This window comes from Lissotriton vulgaris, chromosome 2_2, assembly GCF_964263255.1.
Source record: "Lissotriton vulgaris chromosome 2_2, aLisVul1.2, whole genome shotgun sequence".
Lineage (NCBI taxonomy): Eukaryota > Metazoa > Chordata > Amphibia > Caudata > Salamandridae > Lissotriton > Lissotriton vulgaris.
This window is the reverse complement of record NC_141688.1, coordinates 81,118,095-81,140,159: the sequence shown is the minus strand read 5'-3', so window position 1 is coordinate 81,140,159 and position 22,065 is coordinate 81,118,095. Positions and strand designations below refer to the sequence as shown.

General features: G+C 46.5%; 1 protein-coding gene and 1 pseudogene across 3 annotated transcripts in view; both read left to right on the top strand.

Moving 5' to 3' along the window:
• Positions 1 to 22,065, top strand: part of PPCDC (phosphopantothenoylcysteine decarboxylase) — a 532,546-nt gene that overhangs the window by 486,920 nt on the left and 23,561 nt on the right. For all 3 annotated transcript variants that reach the window (XM_086959324.1, XM_086959322.1, XM_086959323.1), the window contains exon 5: positions 1,610 to 1,778. In XM_086959324.1, the coding sequence (XP_086815450.1) occupies positions 1,610 to 1,778 (169 nt within the window). The remainder of the gene's footprint in view (positions 1 to 1,609; positions 1,779 to 22,065) is intronic.
• LOC147729037 (uncharacterized) lies at positions 16,361 to 17,437 on the top strand (annotated as a pseudogene).

Below are 22,065 nucleotides of genomic sequence, written 5' to 3'. Positions count from 1 at the left end.
TTCTGGAAGCGCCAAGACCCAAGAGTGACACCTAAGGTCTCACAATGGTGTGGAGAGGAAATCCAAATAAGTAATCTCGGCTGGGCAAAGGATGTGAGAAGAACTCTCCAGAAAGTATCAGGGCGCCTTAATGTGGGATTCTCCCAGAACGCCCTGATAGCCGACTTCACAAAGAGAACGCTTAGGGAACAAGGCCAGTCGTTCTCAAGGGCACGGGACCTAGATTACATGTTGGGGAAATAGTCGGTCCAGTGGTTAAAGAACTCCTAGGTAAATGAAGGTTGATTCCTGTATCTGGATATATTGCCTAATCAAGGGTTAAGACATGAAATACTAAGGACCCGGGTTGGAGTTAACCCCTGGAAGATAGACGGAAAATTAAAATCCGTACTGATTGGCCCAGAAGGTAATTGTAACTGTGGGCGTGGCCTAAGAAATGATATATTGCACATATTGCTTGATTGCACATTTGTACATGATATAAGAAGAAAAAAATTACGTCCTATATTCCTATCACATAATATAATATCACATGCCCAGGCGATATGCGCACTTACAGATATGCATTCGTTAGAAATTGCAATTGGATTGGGTAAATTCCTGAAGGACATAAAAGATTTTGGAAGGGAGCTATTGAAGGAGGGACACTGATTTTAAGTCTTTTTAAGCCTTTTATAAAGTTTAAATCTTTCCTTTTATTCTACTAGAGATGTGAGACTTCTGTAAAACATGGGTTAATTGAACTGTGTGTTTTTGAGGGTGCTATCCTCTTTTAACCCTCTTTTAACATGTATTGAATTTTAACTATTTATGATGTAGTAGAATTTTGTCTGTTCGTACTTTTTGGATCCGGATTGTGTTTTGTTTCGTATTGTTTAAAAGACCATGGTCTAAATAAACAAGCTTCTCTCTCAGTCTGAATTGAGGTTTGTGAGCAGAGCTCTGAAAGTCATAATATTTTACTTGATGTACAGTAGAAAGTCCTAGGTACGGTGTAGTTTAGTATGCTCTCACCAAATTGGCTGGACATCAGGACTTAGCTAATGATGTGCCTATGTTACTAAACACCAATTTTCTTAAAGTCCTAATGAAACTTTAACTGTACTGCTAATATATTATTGTTTTATCACCGTTGGACTCCCAGCTTAATAGCAAGGAAGGAGTGAAACATGTGAAACTATGAAAGATCCAAACCTCTAGGAACTTAATGTTATTATTTCCAGTGAATTTATGGGATTTTGGATGATATACTAGCCCACACTTATGTAATCAACTCCAGTGCACATGTCCTTTGACGAGGCACTGTGCTCAGCCTAATGATTGATTATACCAGCATGTGTTGTCTCGCAGACCATTCTGTATCTCTTAAACTAGGCCTCAACTGGTGGATAAATCCTCAGAGTGTAACAAGTACAAATGGAATTAATGTTCATTACCATTAGCACGCCTTTGCCGACCTGGCCTCAAAAGACCATTAGCTGGTGGTTTTTTCTTCAGTGTCTCACAAATCAATGGTGTCATTACTTGGTATGCTAACAGGTCCTCTGTAGAAGCCAGAGGTGTGTAAGGACGGTGCAGGCAGTCTAAGACGTATTCCTTCCCTCCTCAGACATGTGTGGTTCGCGCGTGGGATATGAAGAAGCCGCTTCTCTTCTGTCCCGCCATGAACACCGCCATGTGGGAACACCCAATCACCATGCAACAGGTGGAGCAGCTGGCGGGCTTCGGCTACTCAGAGATCCCATGCATAATCAAGAAACTGGCATGCGGGGATGAGGGTGAGTGCTCCATTGTCTTCTATATCCACCTTACTGTTTGATACATATGTTTTTTTTTAATTTTAAATCAGAATGAAAGGAGTCACTTCCAGTCTTATTGGAAATGAGTGATGTTAATGTTTATTTCTAATAGAATAATCGCTAGCAGATTGTACTGACTTAGCCAAAGTATGACAGCACATTAAAGTTTTATTGTTAACGTAATGCTTAGCTGCCAAGTTTTCAGACTGCTTGGGGAAAAAAAATACTGCTTAAAAAAAGAATAAAATAATTATTGAGACTAAATCTTCATTCTTGATCGGCACTGCCATTCTCTTGGCTTTACAAATTGCTATATGGTAAATGTAATGTAATGTAATGGTACTTGTATAGCGCTGGAATCACCAAGAGGCATCTCGGCGCTTGTTCGAATACCGCTGTGGAACCCTTCCTGGCCTTTCCCTGTGAAGTGCCCACTCCTGGGCACCCCCAAGGTGAAGCCAGGCATCCTAGCGTTGTTGGGGCCGTTGTGGAGATTAAGCAAGCTATTGCCCAGAGTTGCAGAGTGGGACCCATGATTAGAATAGGCACCGAGGCGAGAATTATCAGGTCCGGGGAAATTGAGCCCAAGAGCCCCCGAGGCGGGAATTGAACCCTGGTCCCGGGCCAGTCCTCTGCATCAGGGTCTGCCGCTCTAACCATTGAGCCACACTTTTCCATGGTCGTTGTGACTCAAACATTTTGGGTTTGTGGAACAGGAGAACCGCCATTAATCAGCAGTTCTTCCGTTACTGATCCAATAATTAGGTAATGTCCTGCTTATCTTCCTCTTTAATTGTTTTCCCTGCTAAGTCAGTCCCATTCTTTAAAGACAACTTTACTATCCCCAAAAGTTACCTTAACACTTTGATTTACGAATTGCCACAATTTTAATTAACTATACCAACTTTTCTTTGGGTCGTCATCTTTTCTAATCTCCTGTCTCAAATATTTAACTGATGATGTTATAAAACATCACTTCTTAGGGTCTACCAACGTCCATTAATTTAGAACACTAAATAATATCATTAGACTTAAAATGCCTGTGCTGCAGATGCCAAATTGCATTTTTTTTTTTTAATTTGAAAATATCCATAACGTAATAACCATGCAAACTACTATACAGGACTTTTGTTAGTCTTTGTTATTAAACATATGGTCCTTTTACTGACTCCATAATTTCCTTCATTTAGGAATGGGTACCTATTGACCAAAATACTTAAATTACAATTCTGCAAGTCATTGCAGTAAGACTGTACCAGTGGCATTGCAGGCAATAATCAAAGGGAACATCCGAGCTGAAACTCTGTCTCATTCATAACTTCTTGCATCAACTTCTTCTTACATTTACAATTTCATTGTGGCATCATGTATAAATATTCCACTTCTTGTGAACTTTTTATTTTACAACTGCCTTTAAGTTGATGTGATGCACAGAGCTGTTTAACTGACCTATTGCATGATTAAACACTTCTGGAGCATTTTCTAGCCAGTACTCCATTATCAATCGCCATAAAAACTGTCCCTTCACCATTAGGATCTTACTTTTTTTTGTTCTTTTTTTGTAAATCTCTTTATTATCGACTGCAAATGCAATCATGACATTTAACAGATATATACAATCACAACAGTCTTTTATGATTTTTTCCCCTCCTTGCATACGTTGGATATCTACATCCCATATATATTACAAAAAATCTTATTACAGGGTAGACTAATCTTCCTAGACATATGTTGGCTTATCATTGAGGAGGTGATTCAGCGCAATTCAAATAAAAGAGAACAATTACCGTCGTGAAACTTGATAAACTACCACCCAAACAATCCCCCCACCCGTCCCCCCCCCACTCCTGGTCGATCTGCTGTCTGTGGTTTAGCTGCCCCTGGGTAGGCACTAGAGGCTGTCAGTTTGTAGGGCATGGTCGCAGATATCTCGCACCACTTTGTGCTGGCGGGGACCCACCTCTAGATAGGACCCTCCAGGTCGTGCATGTTATTGAGACCCCGCCACCTGAGATGGGACCAAGTCGAACCCTTCTATTCCAGCAACATGGCTTCCCACTCAAACGCTATGGGTTGTTTTCAGTGACCTCTCTCCTCCTCCCTCCTGAGGGCCGCTCCCTCCGCTCGGCCCCACTGCACAAGATCTGGCTGCCATGTAGTCACCATAGGAGACCTAGGGGACTTCCACCTCATCGTTATGACCCTGATCGCCAAAATGAGAGCAAGGTTCAGAAATTTGAACTTAACTTTCTGTTTTCCTGACCTTTTACGTAATCCCACCAGGCAAGGTAAGGCTTCGACCGGAACCTGCAGCTGTGTCACAGTATTGAGCACTTGACAAACTTCGGGTCAGTAGCATTGCAGTCGTGGGCAAGACCACATCATGTGTATAAAATCCGCTTCATGCCCTCTACAGCGAGGGCAGAAATGGGGGTAATCCAGGAACATACAATGTATCTTCTTGGGAGTGAGATATGCTCTATGGAGCACCATTGCCTGGATAAATTTTAACCTGGCATTACGTGAAACTCTTTTAGGACGCTCTAGTATAAGCTGCCATGCCTTATCTGTCAGTTCAGTGTTGGAGTCTTGTGCCCAACGTGTTCTGAGGGTCATGAGTGAGGTTGCTGCGTGTTCCCTAATTCCGGTATATAGCCAGCGCACAAGGTGCCCACCTGTTCCCATATAAAATAATAAGTGTACAAGTTCGAGCTTTGTAGGTTTGAGCCTTTGTGGTGACCATGTATTCCTAATATAATGTGTTACTGTGGAATTGCAATAGGTACAGTCGTGGGGGAGCGCCTGTGATCTGCATGAAGGATTTGTGATTGAGCAAGGTCTCATCGCCGAAAAAGGCTCCTACCTCCTCTATCCCGCTATCTATCCAATGGCGAAGTTTATACCACAAGAGTCTACCCTGTGGTGTAGGGATGCCTAATAAAGGAAAATTCGCCACGTAGGGTGGCACTGCAGATGTATAAGAGAGGGCTTTCCTCCAGCATAACAAGGCAGTACGTAGCAAAGGGGGCAGTCCGGGAGTAACCATTAGGATCTTACTTGAGGCGTATATTTTTCTAGCGTCCCATTCTGGTTACCTGTGCATACCCTAGTCTTCAAAACTAATTGCAGGTTGCAATAGCCTGACATGTCCTGAGATCCTCTGATATACTTTTTTGGATCAACATTGGGTAGGGTTATATCCTCTCCCAACTTTTCACTCTACTTAATGAACCAACTTCTCTCCTTCTGGGTAAATGTTTTTGCCTGCTGCATTTTTTTGCAATTCTTTCCCTGATCAAGATGCTTAAAGTTGGAACAAGAAACATACTACTCTGCTATCCTTTCTTATTGTTTGTTTACATTTTTTAATCATCCCTTTACTCATTGCTCTTTCTTTGTCTTCTTTGGCCACTATTCAAACATATATCCCAACAACTTTGCTTTCCATGCGGTAGTAATTATAATGCCTGTAAGTTAAGCATTACCTTTCGCCGAATAGTTCTTTTGTGTATTGGCATTGTTGTAGGGTGTAATTATCTGATCTTGTATGAAATCTTCCATGTGGTGCCCCAAAATTACAATAATTGCCATCTGCTTTCTCAATGACACATAATAATCAACAAACTGTTGTTTGCCTTAATTGCTGTAGACGAAATTAATTCATTTGCTAACTGCCATTCTTTGAGCGCAAAATGTCAATGCACACTGAGTGTGCTCTGCTAGCCATTGTAGTTTTCCCATCAAAATCAGCTATAATCCGATGAAAGTGAAGCGCTGAGGGGTCGAGCTAGCAGCGACGTTGAGGTGTGGTAGGCAAACAACCCATCCGACACAGGCTGATGCACGATTGGAGTGAGGAGACGAGCCGTGGACGCTTTGCAAGATGGCGCCGCCCGAGTGCTGAGGAGAGCTGCAGGAAGAGGACGATCCGGGGCAGGCACACGAGATGCGACCCCTGTGTGACAACAGCTGCTACTTTCCGGTAGGCAGAGGGTGTGAAGATCCGAGACCCGCGACGGATCGAGCGAATGTGGGTGTCGGCCTGCGGCGCGTGGACGGGATTTGCAGCCCAATACCAACGACCGGCTGGGGGAGTGCTAGGGGCGACAACTGCAGTTGGGTGCCTGGAATAACCACGCGGTCCTGACGGGCCGCAATACGTGTCTGCTAGCGTGACTCTGTTATACAGCACCACCTACAAGATCTCTCTCATACCAGCATTAAATACTGCTTATGCCCTTGCATGCCCCAAAGCACACCTCCAGGCACTGAAGTCACCCGCCATTACACCCACTGAAGTGTAACCCAGAGCACAGGGAAAAGAAAATAGACAAGGAAGAAGCGCCCGGCAGCGGCTGGGGCGACCCTGAGGCCTGCTGAGGGTCTGTGTTGCCCAGGCTTGGGTGGGCTGCCAAGCGATAAGAATATACCCCACGAGGTAGGCGCACCAGAGTTAGGGCTGTCATGAAACAAACGGCCCGGAGGAGGTACATTTCCGTTATCCACCCCCCCTCTAATCTGCACAGTGGGGGACCCTTGGCAGAGAGGAGGAGCCCAGGTGTGAGTATGGCCAGGGCTGAGGGCCACAACGCACATATCTGAACTCGCACTTACCAGGAGATCATAAGCCCACTGGAAGACGTGGGACACAACCTAATGGGGCGGAATAAGGGCCCAGGACAATCGAATCAAATTAACATATACACTGTCATGCTAGGTCGTGACGGTGGAGCTGATGGGGCCTATCCGCCACCAGATAGAGAAGAACAGGAGCCGGATCCATCCCTGAAAGACATTATGAGGGCGATAACAGGTCTCAGAAATACTCTGGAACCGAAACTAGACTCTGTCACGGAAGAGGTGAACTTACTGCGGGCTAACCTACGGAAACTGGGTGAGAAAACAGCGACAGCAGAAACAGTGGGAACCTACAACCCAAGAATAAACGCCTCGAAGACCAGGTCACATGCCTTACAAAACAACACAAAGATACCGTGGCCCGGCTGGAGGACCTGGATGGCAGAGCCTGACGCAACAATATTCGAGTCGTGGTGGTGCCGGAGGGGGCCGAGGGACCGTCCGTGACCGTTTTTTTGGAACATATGATCATTCACACCCTCAAACCATCAAATCTCTCAGTAGAGCAAGCACATTGTGAGCTGGGCCCGTGCCTAGGAGCACCCCCACGTCCGATAGTGGCCCGGATCCTCAATTATAGGGACAGGGATGCCATCCTCCAAGCTGCCCGATGGAATGGAGACATTCACTTTGAAAATGCCACAATCTGATTTTTCCCGGACTTCACGCTACAAGTACAGGGCCAACGGAGGGCCTTCGATGCTGTAAAAAGGACCCTCAGGGAACGAAAAACCTAAAATATATGATGTTATTCCTGGCAAAGCTCAGAGTACTGGCGGATGGGAGATCGCACTTCTTCACATCTCCAAAAACTGTGTGAGATTGGCTGTAGGGGTGGAAAACTGCTGGTCGTGAAAAGAACCCAAAACAACCGCCTGTCCCCAATGACCTCCAGATGAATGACTAAGGCCTGCCCTTCTAGTTGGGCAGTGCTAACCACTGTGATACAGATAAGTGACATTCGGCTCCAGGGGACATTCATGAAAAATCCATATCAGGGAGCCATGAGACGGTGGGGTGGTGGAAGGGCAATGCTCTGAGCAATTTGGCACCTGCGCCCTCAGGAAGTGTTGGAAGAGCTGTCTGTGACATGTACTTTATCTTCATACCGACCCCATCAGGGTGCTACCACACATAGAACTGGGGACACTATTATATCCGCACTGAACTCCGTCAGCTTTAAGGCATTCAGTACTTGCTGCCCCTCCCTCTTTCACTGTTTTATCGTAATGAAGTTCTTAATTGGGCGATAGGCACTCTGCACGTTGCAGTGGTCGGGGTTTGTAACTCACCTAGCAGGGATGCAGGGAGGGTTGCGTTCAGGGGTATTTATTGTACAGCGTATTGGTTGCTCATGATTACACTATTTACCATAGAGCTAATACGTAGACACAGGTTTATGAGGATAGCGACAAGGCTACAAGGCACACTTCGGCATGTCTGATATGGTAAAAGGGTCAGCCAAAATCTGCATATGGTCATGGAATGTAAACGGCCTTGGTAACAAGATCAATCGTACACTGGTCCTTCAGCACCTTAAACGCCACTTCCCAGACATGGTGCTGCTTCAGGAGACACTCTTGAAAGGTAGCCATTATAGAACTTTTGATTGTTTTGGTAATAGGCTGGCTGCCCACCGGGGTTACTCTGTAGGTGCTAGGGGCGTGGGCATTCTAGTGCGCAGCTCCCTGGCCCTAACAGTTTACTAGGTTGTGCGTGACAATGCAGGTTGCGGGGTGGCCCATGTGGGCAGCTGGGAGGGCAGATCAATGACTTTTTGGTCCGCGTACATACCACCCAGGTCAAACGGAGGCGCCCCTTTTGGGGATGGATGCCAATGCAATAATAAATCAGGAGTAGGATAGGCAGAGCACCACAGGGGCTCACCGGGGGGGAGGGTTTCCCCAGATTTCCTCACAGCAATGGAATTGGTGGATATATGGAGGGTCCATAACCCACAATCAAAACAATTCACATACTATTCTGCCTGCCATGGATCATTCTCGAGAATAGACTACTTGGTCTCGCAACAAGACCACATGGGAAATGTTAAGAGTCCGACACACTTGGCTAGGGGTATCTCGGACCGCTCTCCCCTATGTGTCACTTACATGGGACCGGAGGTCAACAAAACTGTTTTCTCCAGGATTGACATCTGGCACTTCCACGACCCTAAGATGAAGGAAAAGCCGGAGCAGTGAGTGAAAATGTAGGGACCGTGTATTCATGTGTGGTAACTTTGGGAAACGTTTAATACAGGGCTGAGAGGGCAGGCGCAGGCGCTAGTCGTGAAAAAGAAGAATGAAGATGCCTCCCAAATTCGTGCCATAGAGCAAGAAATAATGGTAATAAAACAGGAGGTGATAGAGGGTGGAAGCTCAATTCTCTGGCACACACTAGCTCTGCGACAACATGCGCGTGCTGGCTGAAAATGCACCACGAGCGCATGCTCTAGCCACGCAACGTAGAATCTACGATGTGGGCGATAAAGCCTCAAAGCTCTTAGTTTGGCTTGCCAAACGGGACAGGGAAAGATCATGGGTCACAGAAATCAGGGATGGGGGAGGCATTCTTCACACAATGAATGCCCAAATCGCAGAGGCATTTGCGTCCTACTATGAAACCTTATATGCCCCCACGAGTCAGAGATCAGGACAGGACTGCGTGGAATTCTTAGCTTACTTTTCATTCCCGACGCTCACAGATGAAATGTATTACACTCTTGAGGCTGACCTGACTGTGGCAGAGTTAGTCGAGGCGTTGGGATCATGGAGATCCGGGAAGGCAGTGTATCCTAATGGCCTCTCTGTTGAGCTATTTAAGGGCATGGCCTCTAAAATCACTCGGCCATTGCTGGACATGTTTGAGGACGCTGGTGATCGGGGCATACTACTGTCAGACTATTCTTAAGGCCACTGTAGTGGCATTACACAAAGCAGGAAAACCACCCGAGACATGTAGTTCATACAGGCCAATTTCCCTGCTGAAATTCGAAGCTAAGACATTAGCAAAAGCATTGGCAACTAGGCTAACAGTGGCCCTCAAGACTATTATTCATATAGACCAATTGGGCTTCATGCCCCGTAGGAGTACTTGCCACAACTTACCATGACTCAATGGGGTCCTACATATGACTGCCTCCCCTTCCTCTTCTCAATCGGCATTGCTAGCACTGGACGCCACAATGGCTTTCGATAGTATAGAATGGGCCTATTTGTTTGCAGTATTGGCCAAAATAGGCTTTGGCCCTAAGTTCTGCAACTGGGCGAAACTCCTCTACCAAACACCGCTGGCAGAGGTGAGGGTCAATGGGGTGCCATTGCGCCAGTTCTCGCTTGGTAGGGGAACCCGGCAGGGCTGTCCCTTGTCACTGTTATTATTTGCAGTGGCACTCGAGGCGCAGACACATTGGACTAGGAGGACCCAATGATCTGGGGCATTCAGGCACCGGGAGGTTGGGAAGAACGCATTTCTCCTCGTGCCAATGTTGTTCTCCTTTACCTATCGAAACCCTACTTCTCCATAGCTCAGGTACTCCATCTCTTCGAGCTATTTCAGTTATTTGGGCTTCACTATAAATTGGACCAAATCGATTGTTATGACCTTAGCAGGACCTCCCCCGAGGTTACCGACAGAGTGCGCTGCCCCAGTGGTACAGAATGGCTTTAAATATATGGGCCTCTACGTGACCGGAAACCCCCAGTCCTTCCTACCAGAAAACCTTTACCCCGTATTGGAAAGGTTCCGTGCAGATACAAAACATTGGCGCACGCTCCCGCTGTTGTTGATTGGGCAAGCGGCATTGTACAAAATGATGACACTGCTGCACCTCCTCTATGTGCTGCAAAACACACCCTACCCTGTCACCGCGACAGATAGCTCAAGAACCCCATACCTTACTGTGGCGGGGGGGGGGGACACCTAGAATAGCATTGAATACATTGCAGAAAGAGTCTATGATGGCGTGTTGGCAATTCCCGATGCAAGACTTTACTATTGGGCCTCACAACTCTTGGTTATAAAGGAATGGATATACACCGATAGGGCAGAGCCGACATACAGAATGGATTGAGAAGCAATGCCCAGTGGGAATCATGAATCCCTTCTGTATGCCCGTAGAACCCCCGGGACCTCACGGCTCACATGGCAACAATAATAAACTGCTGGCTTGAAGCAAACAAATTTCTGGGATGGCATGGCCGCTTGACAGCAATGACACCATTATAGGTGGGAGAGCAACTGCGGGAAGTGACCACATTGACAGGATTCACTGGATTTGAGGTTATGGGCATTGACCACCTGGGCGACTTGTGGAGAGGAACAACCTTGATGTCCTTTGAGGATTTAAATAAAGAATGTAATCTGTCCCCCACTCAAGTCTTTCCCTACGCGCGTTTTGCACATGCATTAAATGGGCACATCAAGCAAGGAGAGTCCATTCTGGATTACTCCCCTCTGGAGGACAGGCTATTAGCTGATCCTATCCCAGAGGATGGAACTTCCACTATATATAAAAAGCTGATGCATAACGCACTAGATCCCCTGTCCTCTCTGCGAGCAGCCTGCCTGGCGGACTTAGGCAATATAGAAGATGAAGAGTGGACGGATGAGCTGCAGGAGCCCAGAGAGATAGCGATCAGGTCACGATTCCGATTAATACAACTCAGGATCCGCCATCGCTCCTATTACCCCTGGACGCTGTTGTACAAATAAAGGAAAGTACACTCGCCACACTGCATTAGAGGCTGCCAAGCAGAGGGGCCCTTTTTCCATACTTTATGAGAAAGCCGGACAATTTGACGCTTTTGGCAGAAAGTGACGGCGAAAATGTAAAAGGTCACGGGAAAAGAGATTCCTATGGATGCCAAGGGTATTTTTTTGATGATTAAGGGGGAGGAAGATTGGCCCAGGCATATGAGAACCTGGCTAGCCCTAGCAGCCGGAGTGGCGAAGCGCAACATAGCAAGTAGGTGGGGATCACATATTCCCCCAACAGTGGCGGACTGGGAAACGGACCTTGATTGGTGCCACTAAGTGAAAAAGTTTATATACGACAGTAGGGGCTGTGGAAAAAAATGCGATAAAATATGGTCTCCCTGGCAGAAATACAGACTCTGGGAAGTGGAATCTATAGTGTGCGAGCCAGGGGGTGGGGGAAGTGGGCCAATATTTGGAGATACTGGGGTGTCACATGGACTGCCAAGATGATGCGGACCCACCTGTGTGAAAGCCCACTTGATTATGTCTCAATGCTAATGACGTACTAATCCTGGGCTACAGTATTCTTGTCTATACATCAGAAACATTTGTAGTATGCACTGGTCATTTACTAATTGTAATTTCATGAGCTTATTAAATAAAAAGACTTTAAAAAAAAAGAATCACCTGAACAGGCAACTGCACCAATTGACTCATGGCATTCCGAATTCACATACAATTGGAAATGTAATATAGAATTTGTTTATTTATTTGAAAAGTTTTATAAAGCGCAAACAAGATCCACACGGGTATCAGAGCGCTGTACAAAAAGGAAACTAACATTGACATGAAGAAACAGTACAGTAAGACAATAGGACAGAACATTCCTTGCAGATAATCATAGTAATCCACACACATAAGACGAATTGAGAGAAACCTTTATTATGCACAAGCCACCCAACCATAAACCTGCAAACCTCAATTCCATCTCTTGAACTCCATTCTATCCTCACTGGGATGCATTGGAGTTTCCATTACAATCTAAGGTGGAGCAAGAACATGTACAAATAAGATGGAACAGTATTATTAAGTGATAAATATATATGGACACCATATACATTTCCCTTCCTTCAAAACATGAAGAAACTATTTCCAACATGTCCTTCCGTCACGATATAGTATTATTCGCAATCTGATATTAACAGGAGGAATAATCTTACAGCTTCTTGCCAGGTGCATCTTATCGTCAATGCATCTCATCATATTCGTCAACTCCCAAAATGGTCCCTCTTCCTTCGCCAAGATTTTTTTCCTCTTACATCCTTCGGGCACACGTGTCCCTACATCAGACATTATATTATCCTGTGCGTAATTGCCACACTATTCCTTTTTGGTTAAAGCATAATCATTCTCCACCAGTATAATCATTTATGTAGTATTTCCAGTCATCTTCTATGCAATCCCCTATAGATGCACTCATCCGCTGGCAGTGACAACTAAAACAAAAAATCAGCTGCTATGTTTACTTTTCCCCCCGTATATATTTCATACCATATGCATAATCCTGGAACTTCTTTGATGTCTGACAAGTCTTGGAGAGGCCTTAAGCCATAATCAGTTAACGGTGTAATTATTGGCATATGGTCAGTGCACAACTTAAAACTCTATCTTCGCAGACAAATTGGCTTAAGTGCTCAGCACCCCTGCCATGTGAAAGTCTCCTTCTCTATAACATAGTACATATTAGTGTGTGTTCTAGATATCTAGACACAAATACAGTGATGTGTTCTTTGACCGCCCTCCTCTAAGAGAGTGTGCCGCCTACGCCCATTATTATTGGCACCTGTTTTGATTACACTTTCTATTTTAGGATTAATTCTGTATACTGGTGATGACAAAACAAACTGGATTCCTAATAGACGGAAATACCCACTCACACACCTTTGACTAAAGAAAAACGAGTTTTTTTTAAGTATGAATCGAAGTGGATAAGTCTGCAGAATTCCAGACGTCCTTGCAATAATATTCTTCTAAACCTAAAACTTATCTTAGGTCATCTTTGCTCGGCGATGCCGGAGATTCTTGGATTAGTTGCACAAGTTTCTTTTTCAGTTATTTAGTTATTTACTTATTTCTGATTTGTAATGCGCATGGCTGCCTCAGCAACGAGGCGTCCCAGCGCAACCAGAGACCGGCGACAGGAGCCTGAGAGTGCGCCATAGAGTTTAGACAGCAAGAGTGGGGAAAAGCCAGTCTTTAAGTTACTTTCCATCTTAACAATTCTGGTGCACAAGTGATGTGACGTTTGACATGGCAAAATTGCATTTCATAAACGCTAGTTATACATTTCTTCAAAAATGTCAATACCATTTCCACATCTCTGTCCTGCTCCTCTTTTCTTAATTCCAAGATCAGGATATCATCCTCAAAGTAGAGTACCTCTCTAACTCCTTCTTTAGGTCTCGGCCTGATCCAGCACATGTGCTGGTCTGGCCGAGACATTTAGTAGCTGCTTTGAAAAGTTACCCGGCGACCAGCTTACTATCACGCGCACAAGAACGCGTGTGACATGCACAGCTGCCATCGTGGACAGCTGTTTCCCCTTACCCCTTCGCGCACGAAGTGCAGCAGAACACTTTTGCTTTCACGCGTCACTTTCAGGGCCGCGCCAAACCGCCCCCCCCCTCTCTTCTTCGCCCCCGCCACAGCAGAAGCCCTGTCCCACCAGAACTGGACCTCTAGTGACAGCGTGCGATGGTGCAGCCCTGTACCCATTGCTTTAGAGCATCGCTGTGCTGCAGTCCTGTTCCACCAGAGTTGAAGTGTCTCTCTTCAGGGTCTTTCAGTTACAGCGTGCTGTAATAAAGCCCACCAGAGCTGGACCTCCAGTGACAGCGTGTGATAGTGCAGCCCTGTCTCACCAGGGCTGGACCTCTAGTGACAGCGTGTGATAGTGCAGCCCTGTCCCCATAGAGCTGGACCTCTAGTGACAGAGTGCAATAGTGCAGCCCTGTCCCACCAGAGCTGGATCTCAAGTGACAGCGTGTGATAGTGCAGTCCTGTCTCACCAGAGCTGGACCTGTAGTGACAGCATGCGATAGTGCACCTGTGTACTCCTTGTCTTGGAGCCTCGCTCTACAGGGACCGCTAGTAACGGCCCGCGTTGCTTCATCCGGTGCTGGTGCCAGACTCTTGATACCTTTAGCATCTATCTGGGTCTGTTACTGCAGCCGATGCTAATGTTAAAGACTTCCTGAGGAAACGTTTTAACAACTTACTCAGAAAACTAAGTATCATGTTTAGATAAAAATTTGTACACGTATATTCCGTGTAATGCAAAATAGTAAAATGAAGCACACCACACTGCTCTTGTTGTATTTACATAACATTCTATGCTGTTCAAAAGTAAGGTAATGCACATCTACGCCCCCTCTCCCCGCACCTTCTGACCTCACTGTCTCTTTCCTCTAACACATCCGTCTGGTTGTCTCTGGCCAAAGGTATTTCCAATCTCAAACACCTGACCTTAGTCCCTTATACTGCGTCTGGCCCTTAACAGCTCACACGTGTGCCACGTGCAGTCAGGCCCAAGCCCTTGCTTACCCTTAGGTCTATGGTTCTCCAGAATTAGGGTGTCTTTCATAGATTCACATGCTTGAATATTCCCCGTCGTCGGAGTGGGAGTCCCACGGTAAATAAAATAGCAGTAATATACTCATAATATGTATACGTAAAAACATAACACATGAAATACACATTAGAAAAAAGGCAGAAAAAGCCTAGACATAATTCCACATAGGAATACATGAAGAGAGAAAAGACACTTGTAGTCTATTCCTGTCATTATGTTGGTCCAAACTGTAGCAAATCAGGCGCCAGCAGCCCTCCAAAACCTTCTCCTCAGAGCTCAGTACCTGAGATTTTCTACTGCACGTCATGTGAAAGGGAGTCTCCCTGAGCTCTGCTCAGTTTTCTCTTCTACTTCAGGTTTTCCTGTGTTCTCGGCATGTCTTCAAGTAAGAAGTCTCTCTTTAGACCTTGCTCTTCTTGTGGAAAGCTGCGCCTTTATTCAGAAGATCCTCACAGTAAGTGTATTTACTGTCTTTACCCTGACCATGATGTGGGTAAATGTAAGTTCTGTAGAACTTTTTCCACAAAGACTCTAAAAGACAGGGAAGGTCGTCTTCTACTGTGGCTTCAGAGACTTAAGGACAAGGATAATATACTTTCTGATGCCGAAAGTCTCATTTCTGGTCGTTCCCAAGCAGATTCTAAACGTGGTAGTGTGCAGGAGTTGCCTTCTCCATTTCTTAAGAAGAAGAAGATGTCACTCTCTCTGGCCCCTGCGGTGTCTTCACCTCTACCTGCTACGTCCACGAGACCTGGCTCTCAGGCGTCTGCTGCATCTTTCACTCATGTTTCTGTTAAAAAACATGTTTCATCGTCGATGGGAGCGTCGACAGTCGTCCCGACGACGAAATCTGCCGTCTCTGGCTCGTCGACGACGACAGTGACAACAACATCTGCATCAGGATTGTCAACGACTGTTTCGTCAACATCATCGTCGTCGACTAAGGTAACTCTCAGTTTCAAGACTGTTCCATCTGTTATTCCTATTGCTTTGTCGTCGTCGTCGAAGAAGCCTCCATCGTCGACGACCAAATCTTCGCCGACGAAGAGTGTTAAAAGACCAACTCTGTCGACGGCCACCCCATCAACGACAGCTCCATCGACGGCCGCCCCGTCGACGGAGCAAGAAGTCATCTACGTCATCGACTCCGTCGACGAAAGCTCCGTCGACGGCTCCATTGCCATCGACGACGGAACCATCGACGATGGATTCTTCTAGTGTGGTTCCAGCAACTCCATCGTCGTCGTCAGTACCACCGCCGACTTCTTCCACGTTTGCCTCTCTGCCTTTGCTGCCACTCTCGTCCACAGGGTCTGCCACCGTCGACACGCTTCACCAACGCCGCAAAATGCCTATTGACCAAATTTCCATCTCCAGTGACCCACAACCTCCCTCGCCCTTGTTTGCCATGGATTCGGATCAGAACTCCGAGGAAGATGTGCACGAGTCTTTTAGGGCGGCACGTAGTCCATCTGATTTGGCCATCAAGTGCCAGGACTATAGCAATGATGATGAGGACCAATATTTCCAACAAGAGGAACCGACTGTTCCTACTGCGACAGTACCTTTGTCGCTTATCTCTAATCTCCAGCATATGTTGGACGATTATAATAGGCGTTTCCCGCCTTCTCCACAGGTACCTACGGTTCCTTCTGTTTCAACCCCTGTTGCAATGCCTGCTGTGGCTCCTTTGCCGCCTCTACCAACCTCTGCTCCTCAGATACAAATGTCAGTTCGGATACACACAACTGTGTATGACGACGACGAAGGCGACATTACTCCGGACAGCGAAGATGGTGAGGTTTGATATGATGATGATGAGGATATGGCGGAGTGGGATAATTATCAAGTTCAGACACCATCCCCCTCTCCGGTAACACCAGGTGATTCTCCTCCTGTGGATATTGCAAGTTTCCATCAGCTGATGGATAGGGCGGCTCAACGTTTTAAGTTGCCAAGAGGCCAGAGGGAAGAGGATTGCTTCCTCTATGATTTCAAAAACCAACCATTTAAGCAAGTCCATACTGTACCTATTATTGACTTTATCTGGGCTGACGGGGTGAAGTTGATGCAGACCCCAAATTCACTGCCGGCACAGATGCCCCGGTTGGAGAAGAAATATAAGGCGCCTGTCGGCAGTCCAGCGTGCCTTATTGGACAGCCAAAACCAGATTCGGTGGTTACGCAGGCAGCTCAGCGCTGTTCTCGGAATCCTGCGTCTACTGTGACTGCTCCACCAGATCGTGACGGTCGTCGTCTGGATGCTATAGGCCGAAAATTTTCAACGATGGTCACCACTACAGTGAGAGCGGCCAATGCTTTGGCTATTTTGGGGTGGTACAACCGCCAGATGTGGGCAGACATGACGGCTTTGGTGGCTTTAGTTCCAGACGCTTCAAAGGCAGAAGCTTTGCAACTTCTCCAAGAAGGTGAGAGAACATCGGAGGAGATTATTGACTGTGCCGTCGATATTGCCTGTAGGGGTTTCCGACAGCTCGCTGGAGCGGCTGTTCTACGCAGACTGGGCTGGTTACGCTCCACATCCTTTCTGCAAGAGGTGCAGGCAAAAATACTGGATATGCTGTATGATGATGAGTCACGTTTTTTGGGGCTCATGTCGATGAGGCATTACAGTCGATCAAAAAAGATACCGACACTGCCCGCTCTTTAGGAAATTTACAATTTCGGAAGCAGCCCTTTCGTGGTGCACGTGGACGCGGCACCTCTTCAAATTTTCTAGGAGGAAGCAACCAATATCGTTCCTACAACCAAGGCAACCAACGCTACTCCAATGACCAGCAACAGTCTTCCCGTCAGCAGTCTTCTAAGACCTATAGGGGGAAATCTTCCTACAGAGGATCTGCTCCCAAGAGACAGTGACTTGCCTTTGCCCCAAAGAGTTGGAGGTCGAATCTCCCTGTTTTGTTCTCAATGGTCCTCCATCACTTCGTACCGTTGGGTTCTGGACATTGTAGAGAAGGGCCATGTTTTAGAGTTCATCAAACTTCCTCCTCCTACTCCACCTTCCGGCCCACCTCCAGCCCACATCAAGGAACTTTTCCATCAAGTCTGCCTTATGATCCAGAAGGGGGCAGTCGAGGTGGTGCCCAAGTCTCAAAGGGGGAAGGGATTTTATTCGCGTTTTTCCCTTATCGAGAAGAACAGAGATTGGCGACCGATATTGGACTTGCGAGCACTCAACAAGTATCTCAAGTGCAGTCCTTCCCCATGCTAACGCTGTTGGAGATCTTACGCTTGCTCTTAATGGGAGATTTCATGGCAACCATCGAACTCTAAGACGCCTAATTCCATGTCCCTATTCTTCCGCGACATCGGAAGTACTTGCGATTCCACGTGGGAAGGAAGGACTTCCAGTTCAAAGTGCTGCCTTTCAGCCTACGCTCCGCCCCTCACGTCTTTACAAAGGTGTTAGCTCCTGTGGTCGCTTATCTTCGTCTCCAGGGTGTCCAAATCTTTCCATACCTGGACGACTGTCTCCTAAAATCACAGTCTCGCACGCAGTTGCTTCAGGACACACGCCTTTGTCAGGAGGTCTTTCGCTCCCTCGGACTTTCCATCAACACCGAAAAGTCCCAGTTACATCCAGCTCTCTGCAAGAATTTTCTAGGGGCCACGTTGGATACAACTCTTGCAAAAGCTTTTGTGTCTCAGGAGCGTCAGCAAAAGATACTTCAATTGGTGTCTCTTCTATGGACAAAACAGTCCGTTTCAGTCCGACTATTAAAGTAATTTCTAGGGATGACATCATCGGGCATTGCACTGATCCCAAATTGCAGACTACGAACATGCCCAATTCAAGAAGAACTGGATGGACTATGGCATCAGATCACCGGTTCCTTCAGCGACATGGTCTGTGTCACAGCTCGCATGAGGACGGCTCTCAAATGGTGGGCGCAGCCATCCAATCTGTCGGCAGGGACTTCGTTCCTCTCCATCACACCGGAACTTACTCTAACAACAGACGCCTCGATGGATGGATGGGAGGCATATCTTCAAGGTCTGTCCATAAAGGGCAAGTGGACTCTGCCTCAGAGAGCCTGGCACATCAACAGGCTGGAGTTGATGGCCATTTTTCTAGCGCTCAAGTCATTCCATCCAATGATTCAAGGAGAGTCAGTCCTTATTCAAACGGACAACACAACCAGCATGCATTATATAAACAAGCAGGGCAGAACAAAGTCTCCACACTTGTCTCAACTGGCGCAATCGATCTGGGACTGGGCTCTGAGTCACCACATCACTCTCACCGCAGTTCATCTTCCAGGTGTCTCCAACATCCTAGCGGAGTCCCTCAGCAGGTCCACGTCATCGACCCACGAATGGGAGTTACATCAACCAACACTCAAGTTGATTTTTCGACGATGGGGTCGTCCGTCGATGGATCTCTTTGCCACACCAGAGAACCGGAAATGCCCATCTTACGCAAGCTGGCATCCCCACAGAGGGTCACAGGACAATGCCCTTTTGATCAATTGGTGCAATCTGTTTGCTTACGCTTTTCCTCCGATCCCTCTGGTGCCTCGAGTATTGTGGAAGATGCGAAGGGAGCCTTGCCACATTCTTCTGATCTCTCTAAGATGGCCTCGACAGGCATGGTTCTCGTAGCTGCTCCTTCTATCCCAGTGCGAGCCCATCCTTCCTAATCCTCGGATGGACCTCCTCACGATGGACAAGGGTCAGATTTGCCACCCGGACCCCTCCTCTCTGAGTTTGTCAGCCTGGAACCTGAGCACCTTGAATTTCCCCATTTAACCATTCCGCCAGACTGCAGAGACATTCTCGCTCAGGCCAGAGCTCCGTCAACTGTTAAAACCTACAAGCTTAAATGGAGAAGGTTCTGCCATTGGTGCGCAGCGGCTGGTGTCCATCCCATTCGTTCCACGCCTGCGCAACTCCTCCCGTTTTTTCTGCAACTGGCTCAATCCGGACTGTCTCATTCAACTTTGAAGGTTTTTCTGGCGGCAATTTCCCGCTTCCGCCACAATGGCTCCACTTCACTTTGTTCTTCTAGGATAATAGGTCAATTTTTCAAAGGATTGTTCCGAAAATTTCCACCAGTTCGGCGCCCTCCTCCTTCTTGGCGCCTTACCATCGTCTTAGCACAACTAATTAAGGCACCATTTGAACCTATACACAAGGCAGACTTGAAGTTCCTTACTTGGAAGGTTGTTCTTCTCCTTGCGTTGACATCTTCACGTTGCGTAAGCGATATTCATGCCTTCACAAAAAATCCTCCTTTTCTTCAATTTCAGCCGGACTGTGTAGTGCTTCGCACTAATCCCACCTTCCTGCCTAAGGTGCCTTCGGATTTCCACATCAACGAACCTGTTTTCCTAAAGACTTTCTTTGCTAACCCGCAGTCTCCAGCGAAGCAGCGCTTTCACTCCTTGGACATTAAAAGGTGCTTAAAATTTTACATCAGCAGATCAGCTCTTTTTCGTAAAGCTGACCAACTGTTCATAGCTTATGGACGCTTCCACAAAGGGCGTCCAGTTGCCAAACCTACTATTGCTCGTTGGGTTTCCTCAGCCATTGCTTTCTGCCATCAAATGGCAGGCAAGCCTCTACAGTCTTCAGTGAGGGCCCATTCCACCAGGGCGATGTCGTCTTCAACTGCCCTGTTCGCCGGTGTGCTGCTGCATCAGATCTGCAGAGCAGCCACGTGGTCCAGCAGGCACACGTTTACAAAACACTACTGCCTGGGTGCCATCAATGAAGCAGATACTGCAGTGGGACACGCTGTGCTTCGCAATCTTTTTCAATAAGGTGAGCCTCTGTCTTCCCTCCTCCATTATGGTTTACCATGTTACTGTATGACTTGCATGACTATATATGTAAATGTAAATGTAAATGTATTGCGATTTATATAGCGCACGTATCACCCGAAGGCATCAAGGCGTTTGCTTAGGGATCCCGTCCTGGTATTCCCCTGTGAGATACCCCGGCAGGGTATCCGCAAGGTGAAAGCCAGGCATCCCGCCACGAGGGGCCCTTGTGGAGATTAAGCAAGCTATTGCCCAGAGTCGCAGAGTGTGAACCTGTGAATCGAGTAGGCACCGGAGCGAGAATTGTCGAGTCCATTTTAGGACTCAAGACACCGCCGAGCCGGGAATTGAACCCTGGTCCCGGGCTGACCTCTGCTTCCAGGTCTGCCTCCTCTAACCAGTGAGCCACACTTCTCCACTATATGTATATATATATACTTTGGTCTTATAAGTCGGTTCATTTTTACTGCTTTCTATTCTATATTCAAACATGTGAATCTATGAAAGACACCCTAATACTGGAGAAGAACAATTGTTACCTGTAAACAGGTGGTTCTCCTGTATTGGTGTCTTTCATAGATTCACATGCAACCCGCCCACCTCCCCTCAGAGGCTCTCTTCTCCTCATAGACTCTGTGGTCACTTGTGCTGCGAAAATCTGAGGTACTGAGCTCTGAGGAGAAGGTTCTGGAGGGCTGCTGGCGCCTGATTGGCTACAGTTTGGACCAACATAATGACAGGAATAGACTACAAGTGTCTTTTCTCTCTTCATGTATTCCTATGTGGAATTATCTCTAGGCTTTTTCTGCCTTTTTTCTAATGTGTATTTCATGTGTTATGTTTTTACATATACATATTATGAGTATAATATTGATATTTTATTTACCCTGGGACTCCCACTCCGACGACGGGGAATATTCAAGCATGTGAATCTATGAAAGACACCAATACTGGAGAACCACCTGTTTACAGGTAAGTAACAATTGTTCATCTACTGTCATGACCTAAACTCCTGGGCATCCTTAGGGATTCTCAGTCACTTCTATCCAACATGGATCTGCAGACTAACACTATTCCACCTTAACCCAGTTTCTTTCACATATTTTGGTAGGTCTCCCCTGTTAAACACCTATATTTCTCTTTCGCTCACTGTGGTGCTTCTCCTGAAACCTTTGTTTCTTTCCTCTCACTGTAGTATTTTCTATCCTATCCTGGTTAATCCTTGTCTCATTATAGTCTTTCTAATAACTGTTTTCTCACCGTAAGATCATTCCCTCACATAACAGTCCTAACCTTACACTGTGGTCTTTCCCTGTCACATTGGTCTTTTTAACACTGAATTGTAATTGATTTGGAATTCTAACATGCAATTGTAATCACTGGTGACGGATAACATGGTGGAACGGCTAAATGGAGGATGCCAAACTAGAAAAAAACAACATTATCCGCATGTGAAGAAAGTGCTACATTAGGCATATTTGATAGGGACTAGAATTAGACCGCTTGTTTCTAA